Source organism: Mytilus galloprovincialis, chromosome 9 (genome assembly GCF_965363235.1).
Source record: "Mytilus galloprovincialis chromosome 9, xbMytGall1.hap1.1, whole genome shotgun sequence".
Lineage (NCBI taxonomy): Eukaryota > Metazoa > Mollusca > Bivalvia > Mytilida > Mytilidae > Mytilus > Mytilus galloprovincialis.
The window spans coordinates 11,902,071-11,915,291 of record NC_134846.1 but is presented as its reverse complement, the minus strand read 5'-3'; the positions used below and the strand labels follow the sequence as shown (position 1 = coordinate 11,915,291).

General features: G+C 31.2%; 1 protein-coding gene across 3 annotated transcripts in view; it reads left to right on the top strand.

Moving 5' to 3' along the window:
- Positions 1–13,221, top strand: part of LOC143044410 (BAI1-associated protein 3-like) — a 123,907-nt gene that overhangs the window by 75,363 nt on the left and 35,323 nt on the right. For all 3 annotated transcript variants that reach the window (XM_076216418.1, XM_076216417.1, XM_076216419.1), the window contains exons 5-6: positions 11,515–11,682; positions 12,551–12,617. In XM_076216418.1, the coding sequence (XP_076072533.1) occupies positions 11,515–11,682; positions 12,551–12,617 (235 nt within the window). The remainder of the gene's footprint in view (positions 1–11,514; positions 11,683–12,550; positions 12,618–13,221) is intronic.

Sequence of the window (13,221 nt, the reverse complement as noted above, 5' to 3'; positions counted from 1 at the left end):
AACGGTCTAATCTATTCAAAAACGAGAAACGAAAAACACTTAAGAACCTCGTCAACAAACGAAAACTGCTGATAATTATATTCCTTACTAAGGATAGGTGCAAATAATTACACCGGGTTTAAACGTTATAATGGCACCAAACCTTCAACCTTATTTGAACATCAAAACATAGAAAGACACACACTATAAAATATCGATTGAAATGGCTTTACTCAATCAAAAGACGAAGTAACACTAATGGACATACACTGACTGAATAAATTTGATCTATGATACCATGTGAGTAGAAAGTTAATAAAAACTAAGAGATGAATAATTAAATTAAAAGTGTTATACCGCTGAGAAATGTTAAACAATTTCCGAAAAAGCACAAATACCCTTTTCCATTTAAATAGATAAAGAACACTTTTATTCAACCTGACGATAAATAAAGCATGCAGAGATATTATCAAAGCGCTTGACTATGAGAATAATGAACTTGAAAATACATTTGTTTCATTACTTCATAAGTTCAAAATATTTTTGGCCCTGAATTATTGAAAACTGTTCTCAAAGCGCAGCTGAAGAGTCTTAGAGAAACGAATGCGCGTCTGGCGTAACAAATCACAAGCTTAGTATCTTTGATGAGTGCTAATCATTATATCTTTGTGTAAATGTAATACAACCCAATTGGGATTACCGTCTCAAGGGTGTATATAATACTTAAAAGAGGGACGAAAGATACCAAAGGGACAGTCAAACTCATAAATCTAAAACAAACTGACAACGCCATGGCTATAAATGAAAAGGACAAACAAACAACAGCACACACGACACAACATAGAAAACTAAAGAATAAACAACACGAACCCCATTTAAATTTTATCATAAAATTTACTTTTCTATTTAAAGTATTCGTGTTTGAATGCACATAATAAATATACGTATCAATACGTCAGCTTATTAAATTTTATTTCGCAATTGAAATGAACAATTTTTCAAAGTACAGCCTCGAACGTATTTTTTTCATTAGTGCACCAACTGACTGTTATTAATGTCGACATACAATAGTATATAATAATATTAACAACAATAACAATCTGATCTGGGATTGTAAGGGAAGACACATTAAAGTCTGTCATATCAACAATATAAGAATTATGAAATTATCACCTCATAAATGTCAACAAATTAGGAGCCGAGTAAGATGCATTGATCTCCATTGTGGGAAAGCCAGGAAAGTGTGGGTTGCATGGTGGGTTATTTTAATATCTATTTATGGAAATGTTTTCTGACAATAAAAAAGTTTTTGCAGTTAATCGCGTAAAGAACTATTTTAATATAAGGATTGACCATGTTGACAGCAATAAAATTGATCAAATGAAATTTGATGAGTTTTAAAAAGTAAAATCTCAAAAATACTAAAATTCGAGATAAATTAAAAAAAAAGTCCATTATATGATGGCAAAATAAAATCATAAAACACATCAAACGAATGGACAACAACTGTCATATTCCTGACTAAGTACTGGCATTTGTAAATGTAGAATATGGTGGATTTAAAATAGTAACACATATTATTATCAACATTACAATTATCTTCATTACATTGTTGTTCTTTTTTACTAAGAATTTTTCTATGTCTTTTGAATTAGAAAATGAATTTGAAATGATGCATCATTTCTTTTCATTTCCACTGATGGATTTAAAAAAAGGGAACAATTAAGGAGATTTTCCTCGAAAAACACTTATTCGGTCGAATTATTATTATTACTTTAAGGATAACATAATAGAAAATGACTCTTATTGGAAAGTCAATAAGTCTTTAGTTTGTCGTCGATTTAAGTTTATTTTTTATTACTAAAGTCAACTGCGTACACTTTTCATAGACATTTTTCGCTTATAGTGAAAAGGGATGAGTCTTGATTCTTTTCTATTTTTATTGTATATCTCAATAAAGTGATTACCATTGTGTATACAAATCTAATTGAGTAATCAACATAAATCCACATACAGTCTGATATGATATGAAATCTGTATAGAAAGAATAATTGATTATAGAATATTTCACTACCAAAATACAGTAATAATCAACGTTTGAATGACTAAAAATTAGAAACACAAACCAATAAAAAATTGCTTTTACGGCAATTGCCTGTCTGTCGTTTTCATTTTCTTTCTGTAAATTTTTAAATATTTTACATTTACATTTTAAAGTTTTTCTTTTTAACTCCTTTTTTTGGATGTCCGACGCATATTTCATCAAGACTGAACTTCATCTGGAACCCTTTGAACTAAACTAATTCTGTAACCAAAGGGCCAAGTGCATTAGGCACTGAATATCCTATACATAAAGCAGTTCATTTTTATCAGTTGTTTGTTTAATACAAAATTAAATCTTTATAGATACCAGGATTGTAACTTTGTATTTGCGTCAGACGCGTCGAAGTTGAAGATAATTGGCGATAACAAAAATCCTAAAAGTTTTGTCAAATACAGCTACTGTAATCTATTCCTGAAGTGAAAATGCCTTGGTATTAAAAAAAATAAAAGTGTTGTAATCAATAAGTTAAGAGTAATGACAAAATCAATGAGAATTCATATCAACACAAGAGTTTTTACTTCTGGGCTGGTGATACCCTCGGGAAATGAAACCCCAACCATCAGTGGCATCGACCCAGTGGTTGTAAAAAACAACAACATCATAGATACAAGATTTGACATTTGGTATTTGCGCCAGACGAGCCTTTCGTCAACAAAGACTCATCAGTGACGCTCGAAAAAAAAAATATTTAAAAAGCCAAATAAATTACGATGTTAAAGTGCATTGACGACCAAAAACTCCTAAACGTTTTGCCAAATACAGCTATTGCTATCTATTTCTGGGGTAGAAAAGCCTTATTATTGTAAAAACTCAAAGCATATATACCAGGATTGAAATTTTGTATTTGTGCCAGATGCGTGTTTCGTCTACAAAAGACTCATCAGTTTCATGGGTTATAGCAGAATATATTACACATTATCTTTTTGTAAATTTAGTATCAAAATTGTTATTGCGAACAAATTTAACCTGTCCTCTGTCGTTTCCACAAATTATTTGAAACCTTAACTAAATTCCGGCACAGATCAAATATATAGTTTGCAAGTTTGGCTGTATCAGTGAAAATTATTTCAAACGGGATACAATATACTAAATTTTACGATGATGACACGAAAGTTTGAAATAGTTCGAGTACAAGTATCACTCCTTTAAATACTCTTATTTTAAAAGGTTATCATTTTTAACAGTAAATTAGAATCACGCTGAATAGGTTTTTATACACATATTGCACTTTAACATTGACAGTGCTTAATGTCATGTTCATCTCTCAATGTTGATAGCGGTTTTTACACAAAAACCGTTGGATGTTGGATGTGTACGGGTTTATATCCAAGTATAAGATACATACTAATAATTATTTTATTAGCTAAATTGACTTTGAACTAGCTCACAGTAACTGCAAGTTCTCTCAGGACTGTTATTAGTTGGGGGGGGTATGGATGATGGACGAATAATTAGCCCTCCAAATAACCCTGCAAAGTCCAGTCTGTGTTTTTGTTTGATTTTTTCTGCTTTGAATCGGTCCGTCCGATAAGTAACGAATTATTTTATTTTTCTATTTTTTATATAATGATACTGATATATGTGTACATTCATTCTTTTTTCGTTCATACGAACGTTCTTTAAATCTTATTTTATTAATTATTTGAAACGAAATAAGTATGGCAGCTGAAATGTTTTTTCAAAGAGTCTTATCAGAATGGTCAGTTTATAAAAAGAAACGTAACTTTTAACATAAAAAACATATAACTGCTTTGTTGTAATCTTTCATGCATTACATAAAGCTTTAAACTCTGAACAAGCATGCGATAAAAGCCGAGACGTAAATTTCACAAATGAAAATATCGTGTGTGTTCACCTGTACCCGCTGTACTCAGTTATAATATTCGGATTGTTTCGTTGAAAAAAAGTAATAATAAATAAATTGATACTATAAAAAAAACAATGACCATTATTTTCGACTATAGATTGATACAGAAATAATGTGTCTGTCCTATAATATTTCAAATTGTATTTGTGGAAACTACATGGATCTGATAAAAGAATTTACCTCGTTATTCCAGATCTCAAACACACATCAACATGACCATTTTGGTATAATTTTCTTTTAAAAGTGGGGCTCAGTACACATAAAAACCTTTAAAACGATTTATAATTCGAATAGCAGTCATTAAACATCGCGTTCACTCTACTTAATTGTTTCATTTTATAGAAATCCGAAACTAACCATATAAATTGTTTGTAACGAGTAATTTCAGCGTAATTGTTCTGCTTGGTCTGTATTTGTTTTCCAAATTACGGTTCGAACACTTCGTGAATGATCTTTAGTGTAAGATTTGCTTAAACATACTAAACATGACATAGTACATAAACAGTTGTTGTGTATGCTGAATCATAGTTGCCCTATAAATAACAAAATAAAACACAACAGTCTCTTTAATAACATTTCGGTGTTGACATGAATATCAATATTATAAATGTGGTCATTTTAATAAATTTCCTGTTTACAAAACTTTGAATTTTTCGACAAACTAAGGATTTTCTTATTCCAGGCAAGGCATAGATTACCTTAGCCGTATTTGGCACAACTTTTTGGAATTTTGGATCCTCAATGCTATTCAACTTTGTACATATTTGGCTTTATCAATATTTCGATTTGAGCGTCACTGATGAGTCTTGTGTAGACGAAACGTGCGTCTGCGGACTAAGTTATAATCCTGGTACTTTTGATAAATAATAACAGTGTTTTACTGTACATCAAGACGCAAATCTCCTATGACAATTGCATAACTTTTGCTGATTAGTTTGGCGCCAAATTGAGCTGTTTGTCGGTAAAAGGATAATGTTGTACATAATGTATTGGTATTAAATACATTGTGGGTGATAGCGATAAAAGTTCTACTTAAGGGATGTGATATAATCATCACGTTTGCTCTTTTGGGTTATTGATGATTGATATATTTCATCCCACGTACAGTCAATAATATTTAAAATGATCACTTCGAATTATTTTTTTTACTAAAAACATTATAGTTGAACATTTCCTTATAATTCATGTCATATCATCGGAATTGTTTAGACGAGTAAAGTGCTGTGAACATTTGCATTCTTATAAAATATTCCTTTTTTTGATTGCATTTACATGTAGTTATTTGCAATGCACTATGTGCGTATTGCAATGTGTTTGTTCATTCTACATTGGCTACATATTGTGCCTTTTCACCACTTCGTATGTGACGTCATTGTTATGACTTTTTGCGTTCAGGCCTAGACTGAGTCGGGTGTGTCTATTTTCTGTGTTGGTCTTCAATGTATTATGTATTCGGGTTTTGTTTTCAGTAATTAGTTAAGACGACAGTTTTATCATGTAAATCTTTTATATTTTTATATTCATTTGATAAAATTTACTGTTTGCATTAGCATAAATTGATCTATATAATAAGGATGTTCTTATCACAAGCAGAAAACCCTAGCCGTATTTGACACAACCTTTTTCAACTTTTGATCCTCAGAGCTTTTTTTTTTTTTTTTTTTTTTTTTTTTTATGACTTTCGAACTTTTATATGTGGGCGTCACTGGTAAGTCTTGTGTGGACGAGGCGCGTTTTTGACGTATAGAATTTTAAACCTGATGCCTTTTGCTTAGTCCGTTGCTGTGTGTTTAACATTTTAATGTTGTGTCGTTGTTCTCCTCTAATATTTAATGCGTTTCCCTCAGTTTTGGTTTGTTACCCCGATTTTGTTTTTTTGTTCATAGATTTATGAGTTTTGAACAGCGGTATACTACTGTTGCCTTTATTTAGGGAAAGGGTTGAGATCTCAAAAAACATATTTAATCCTGCCGCATTATTTCACCTGTTTGAAGTCAGGAGTCCCTCGCCTTTGTTTTTTCTTTTGGTTTTTTTTTTTAATTTTAGTTCATTTATATGTTTTGGAGTTGAGTGTGTAGTCCATTTTCTCTTAACTAGTACACATTTGTGTTTAAATGCCGCAGAATCACGGTTCTGCTTGGGGGATTTTACCGCTGTGTTGGCATCACGCTTTAGCTCACTTACCTTTTGTTCAATTTAAGATAATTCAACTAATGAAGATATTTAGTTTGGAATTTGACTGTACCTTTAAATCATCATTCTACAAACGGTTCTTAACATACAAAAAATAGTCTGATGATGTTTATAGAGCGCGTACATTTAAATATTATCCTGTGCTATCTATATTTTGTTATACACAAGACAATGTTTTTGTCAAACACTTAATGAAATATTTACACTGACTGTACTGTGTGTGTCCTGATTGATTGATATTTGAGTAATGTATGGTTTATTTATAATTTTCTATTATTTTACATTGTTCATACATGAACCCTTCGACCATGTATATATTATGAGTTAGACAATTTGCAATTTTCCTAATACGAGAATTTATCGGGTCAATAAAATTCATATCGGGTGAGGCGAAGCCAAACTCGATATGAATTTTATTGACCCGATACATTCCGTATTAGGACAATTGAACACTGTGTAACGAATTTATCCTGATTTTACATATTATTAAATTCAAATTCGATATTAGGACAATATCAATCAAATATATTTTAGATATTTAGTCTAAAACTCTGAATTTTTTAAAATATTAGGACATGAAAGCAACTCAAAATTTTCTTTTTTTTTATTAGGTCAATGGTATAACGTAGATAATTCCAATTGACGTAATAAATAAGGGAGATACTTCCAATTGACGTAATAAAATATTGTACTGAAATTTATTAGGACAATATCAGACGATCAAATTGCGAGAAATTACTCTAAATCAGGATAATATTAGTTTCATGGTGTGTTACTAATTTATCTTACTGACTATCTACACATGTGGTATTTTCACTAGCGGCCTATCAAAGTAATCAAGTCTTCAATATTTAGTATTAAGATCCTGTTCTTCCATTTGTCTATACGAAATAAATTCCAACTATAACTTTTTAGTTTTAAATTTAATATATGAATTGATTTCAATCGTGTATTACATGTATTTATTTCTTCGTCTGTTGAATCCTTTCAGATTTCTTTTTTTTTTTTTTTTTTTTTGAAAGGAAAGTAACTCCGTTATGCCAACAGTAACAACTTGTTAGCTTTAAGTAAGTTTTATGAATATATTTCAACCTGTCATCGTCATTTCGCCGTCTGTTGAATCTTTTCAGATTTTTCCTCAACACCGTGTTGTTTTTATGAAGGGTTTTTGCATCTTTTTTGTTTTGAAAGGGAAGTAACTCCTTACTAACCCCATATGGTTGCTAACCCTATATGATTACTAACCACATGACACCCTATATCAAATATACATTGTCACCACGTGTAGTCTATTAACCAATCATATCCCCACAAATCTATTGGAGGTATGATAAATATATATATATATAGGAGGATATGGTATTATTGCCAATAAGACAACTGTCTTTTACTGTATTTAACGATATGAATCATATTAAACGGTATTATATTGCCTATAAATGACTTTTCTATGACCTATTATTTACTTCAAAGTCTTTTAACTTGTAGTGTTGTTATTTCATAGGCAATTCAATCAGATCTCTTTATTCTTATATAACTTAAGAAGTGTAGTAAACTTCCTCATGGCTCAGCAGAGTCACTTTTTGTTTAGCTATAATTAAAATGTATAAAAACTAGGTCACAGCACAAACTTAGGTAAATGGGAACTATAAATAAAGACAACAGTAGTATGCCGCTGTTCAAAACTCGTAAATCTATGGACAAAAAACAAAATCGGGGTAAAAAACCAAAACTGAGGGAAACGCATTAAATATAAGAGGCGAAAATCTAGTAAGACCCTTTTCGGCCCCAAAATTTAGAAGTTTTACAAAATTGTTAAAATGTAAACTTTGAGATATTTAAAGTAGAATAGGTCTGTTACATTAATGTTTGCTGGATTTTTTTTGACAATTTAATGCATATGTATATAAACTCATCATAGATACCATGACTAAGTTTTATGTATCGGGTACTAGCATCATTAAGTCAAGCTTAATTACTGAAATCTTCACATTTTAGCATTTGAGTTAGATTTATGACGGTTTCCGTCTTAAATGGAAGTGGCCGCATTTGTGTTCATTTTTTATACTTACATATAAGTTGTATTTGATGATAATATATAACATATATAAAGGTTGAGAGTGAACACGGATGCGGCCACTTTCATTTTTGACAAAAAAAAAACATCTGAAAAGTGACATATTATAGCATATTTGATATATTTGTCATATTTAAGCTTGAATTTGATCGTCTTTAATGACTAAATCAGTTCAAATCTTTCACATAAACTAATTGAATATCCTGAAGTAGACACTTAAACAGTGTCTAAAATCCTTTATCAGCTGAACTTGAATTTTGAGGCCAAATTCAGCCCTTACCGCACCGACTCCTTTGGGAAGTGTTTATAAACGGGACAGTATAAAGAATCAATACCGGTGACTGGGCAAACATTTTAAGCGTACGATGACCGATAATTGTTTACATTTTTGCCTTTGATCTTTGTTGGATAGCTATTTCATTATGCAATTATATCGGATTACCTCTTCAAACTAAAATATATTTTTAAATGTAAAAAAAGAATAATTTTTAAATTGTTTGAATGAATTTCATTAATTTTGCATAAACAAGTAGAAACTTTTAATCAAAGTTCACAGATAAAGATTTAAGTAAATTGATGCTCCAGTACGGCCATCGACAATTAACAAGAGCCAAACCGTAAAGTCACATATTAAAAACCCCGAGAGCCGTGGTGTAGTGGTTAGTGTAGGTGTTAGTGACTACTAATACAAAGGTTCCTTGTTCGATTCCCGTCTGGGATGACAATTTCAGGGACTTAATTTTCGGCTCTCCCTTAACATAATTTGCGAGGCTCGTCTTTAGGAAACGATGATAGTCCGTCAGAAGGGGACAATAAATGGCTGACCCGTGTTAAGAGAGAGCCATATCTTTTGCACGTTAAAGACACCCTTGTAGATTTCGAAAATGAGCAGACTAATGCCGCTACAAGGCAGCACTCGCAACGCAAAGTGTAAATGGACTTAATATAAGTTGCAAAAACTTGTTTCCCAATCCACTTTAAATAAATATGTTTAAACTAAACTAAAGAGCCCGACATGAAAAACTGTATAACAATTCAAACGCAAAAAAAAAAACCTTTTCATGACAAAAGAAAAAACATGACCGACAACCACTGAAATACGAGCACCTGACTTCGAAATGTAACATCAGCTCTAGTATCATTTTCCTATTAAGAATAACAAATATGTGTGATTTTATTATCTCTTCAACCGGTCGCAGTCAAGCTGCGTACAGGAAACTTGCATTTTAACATTTAACTAATAGTTAATGATACGTTAACTAACAATTCATCTGTCTGTTCTTTTTTCCGAGCTCTGTGTGCATATAATATAACAAATGTTACGTCGATTTAATCACTGCAAAAAACAAACTTTTTTGTTAGCTTTGATTGAATGATTCCCTAGAGTTCAAACTGCCGTGAAATAACATATTGATGATCTCATGTTATATATCGAATGTCAAACATTGACAGAATATAAGAATTAGGTTGATTACAAGTCAAGTTGTCGGGAATCTCAGCATGTGACTGATCTGTCTGATAACCTTACAGCATGGAACATGCTAATAACAAGAGTTTTTTTTTTCTAGAACTCGACATGACAATGGTATCTGTCTTATATCAAAATTATGCTTCAATCCTAGAATATCAATTTTGAAATGTCAGAAATTAATTACAAAAACAAGTCTGGTGCATTTGTCGATGAACTTTATTTTGCTTTAACACAAAATCGTTTCCCGATCTGTAGTTATAAATTTTGAACTTTCAAACTGATTCTTGAATATTAAATATTCTACAAAAGTATTCCAATTTCATGTTATTATGGCTTCTAATAGTATGACCAATATCACAAATATGTCCCTAACTGCCCAAAATAGAATAAAATGTTGACTTCAAGCTGATGTGGTAGCAATACAAAGTCTCTTAACTAATATCATTGAATAATTTACGAATTCATTGCTTAATATTTTTAGTACCACCAATAAAATATATATTATTAATAATATCTAAACCACAATCCATTTGTATCTTATAGAAAAGTACGAATGGTATGATGACCAATAACATTAGTTCTCCTATCCTATTAGCATTAGTGTACAAAGTGGGGAATATAAATCTCCATGGAAAGTAAAAGCACGACATCCACATTAAAATTCCTCATTTGTCTTTATCTAAGGATACAATTTCAAACTATCAATTTCCAAACATCAGCTTCATTCCATTAAATTGGCTTGAGAGATTTGGATGTCAGTGAGTTCATGTGGAAAGACAAATATATTATCCAATTTATTATAACAATGACAATTTATGAGTAAAAGAAATATCATGAAATATGATACTTAATATTAATACTAATAGTAAGCTGGATTATATATAAACTGTATGAATGTATCATTTGATCTTGTTCATTACCAATGCAATAATTTGGATTTGAAATTTAGAAGACTTTTGGGAAAACCAGTTATCAAAGTTACAAGGATTCTAATTTTATACGACAGACGCGAGTTTTGTCTACATATGACTCATCAGTGACGCATATATGTCTATTATAATTCAGGGGACGTAGTTTTTAAAATAATTGTTCTTACATTTCCAGTACAAAAATAAAGAATTTACATCTGTCTAAGAAATCAAACTTGTAAAAAATTAAATTATTACAATACAACGAAAATAAGTTATCTTGTGATCTATTTTTCCTTTTATCTCCGTCATTAGGACCCTGGTGGATAGTTGCCTCGTTTGCAATCATACCACTTCTTCCTTATGAATTTTATTTAAGCGCATTATTACCATATATGCCTTTATTTAGGAAGTGTTCTAAACCTGTTCGTTTCCTATATAATTAAAGTAATTTACTGAATTTTGTAATTGCATAAATTTGATATTTTAAGAGAGTGACATTCATCACACGGGATCATTTTGATTGCAATCGTCTTACACATATACCATTCAAAATCATACTTGCTATTGGGAGTTGTCTAATTGCCAATCATATCAAATCACCTTTTTATAGCTCTACTTTTTATTTCATTTCTGTTAATTTTTTACCAAGAGTTTATAGAATTTACGCCACTGGGCTTTCATGAGTGGTTGCCTATTTAGCAAAACAGAAAGAAGAAAATATGCCTGCAAATGATAAATTATATTGTTGTATGGTAGATGGGTTTACAGAAACGTCCTTAACTAAATAGATACGGCTAAAATTATTTCTTAAAAGAAAACATACAAATTGTTTTGATATATCTTCTTTGTTAAAAAGATGTCAATGAAAACTATAAAACATAATTATTTTTTTTTGTTACTCATTCATTTCAGTTTGAACTGTTATACATAGAGGTTTTGTACACGTTAAAGCACAAGATTGGAACAACAACGGGCGGTCACCTTCCTTATATTCAAGATCTCTACCAGTATGCGCAAGAGTCGTTCAGAATTACTCCTGAGGATCATGCAAGATTGTTAGCTAAGGCCACAGAAGAAAAGGTTTGTAAGACTTGTTGAAGGAACGACATACTGTTGCAAGAACCCAAATATAGTTCTAACATTTCGATAGACCGTTTTTAAGACGTAAAATGTATTTATATATAAATGAATATATTGAAAGTCATGCATAACTGCTGCTTTATCCGTTAAATAAAGAACATAAATTGTAGCATTATCAGTAGTAAACTTAAACGCAATAATAGAAGCCTGTTCCGAGCAGCAGGATGGCCACTAGTTTGAACAAGAAAGTAAGTAGTAATGTTACAATTTTAAAGCAAGTTTAAAAAGTAAAACAACAAAGATACCCAAATCCAAGCAACATTCAAAACTGCAAGTCCGTCGTCAAGTGGGAAAAAAGCAACTGTTAAGATATACAATGGTTATTGTTGGTTAACACTGCAGACGCGATATACTTGTTAACCAATTCTGATCTCAGCAGATTTATGAGAAGGACACATATTTGTATCAGTTATTGAAAAGCGATTTATTACTTTTGTCTTTATTTACACCTCGTGAAGGCTCGGAATTAAATATCGCAAAATTAAGAAATTTTAAAATGTACATTAGCTATATACGAACAAGTTAATAAATAATCAGTGGGAGCACATCATCAAAAAAATCGTTTCCTATATGAACAGCAACAAAAGCATATACAAACAAGTAACATAGAAAATAAACTTGATACAAAGTTCTATATCACAAAAGCAACAAATCACATGTAAGTTTTGACATTCAAACTCAGTTGTCTAATTCTATGCTATTTCTGTCTTTATGAGTATATTGACTTTAATGTAAACATACAACCTGAAAACATCAACGTCTTTTGAATAAAACAGAAAACGAATGTACTTACATGTATTTCTTCCAGCCACCAATTGTGATTCTTAACGTCACAGTTCTAAAGGCTAGAGATTTAGAAGCCAAAGATGCTGATGGTAAATATAAATATATTATGTTATTCATATTCATTTTGCTCTCTCTCTCTCTCTCTCTCTCTCTCTCTCTCTCTCTCTCTCTCTCTCTCTCTCTCTCTCTCTCTCTCTCTGCCTTTCTTATTTTCTAATTGTTGCATTTTCCATTGTTTTCCTACGTCGTACTGCTTATGTCATAACGTTACATCATAAACAAATTGTTCAATTCTGTCTTTTACACCCAATGACCATAAGTCAGCTGGTGTACATCACATACAGAAAAACTCGAAATTGGTCCATACAACAACAGTACCAAGACAGTCGTGGTCTGCTTAGACTGTTAGATAAAATCATACTCGGGTAAAATATATGTTGTAATCTAAACTTGTGGAAATCAACAATGTAATTTAATAACATTAGTAACCCCTTTAGATAAAGAGTGATGTCCCTTTATGGCTAAGGCTTAGTGAGATACCGCTCCAGAAAAAAATATAATTTTCATAAAGTTAAACTACATGATGAAACCAGAAATTGAAGCATTAGTTAAACAAATGTCAAAAGATCGTTTTAAACGTCTTCTAGAAGACATGCAAGGTATGCAAGAAGAGTTTTTAGACCCCGAGGTGGT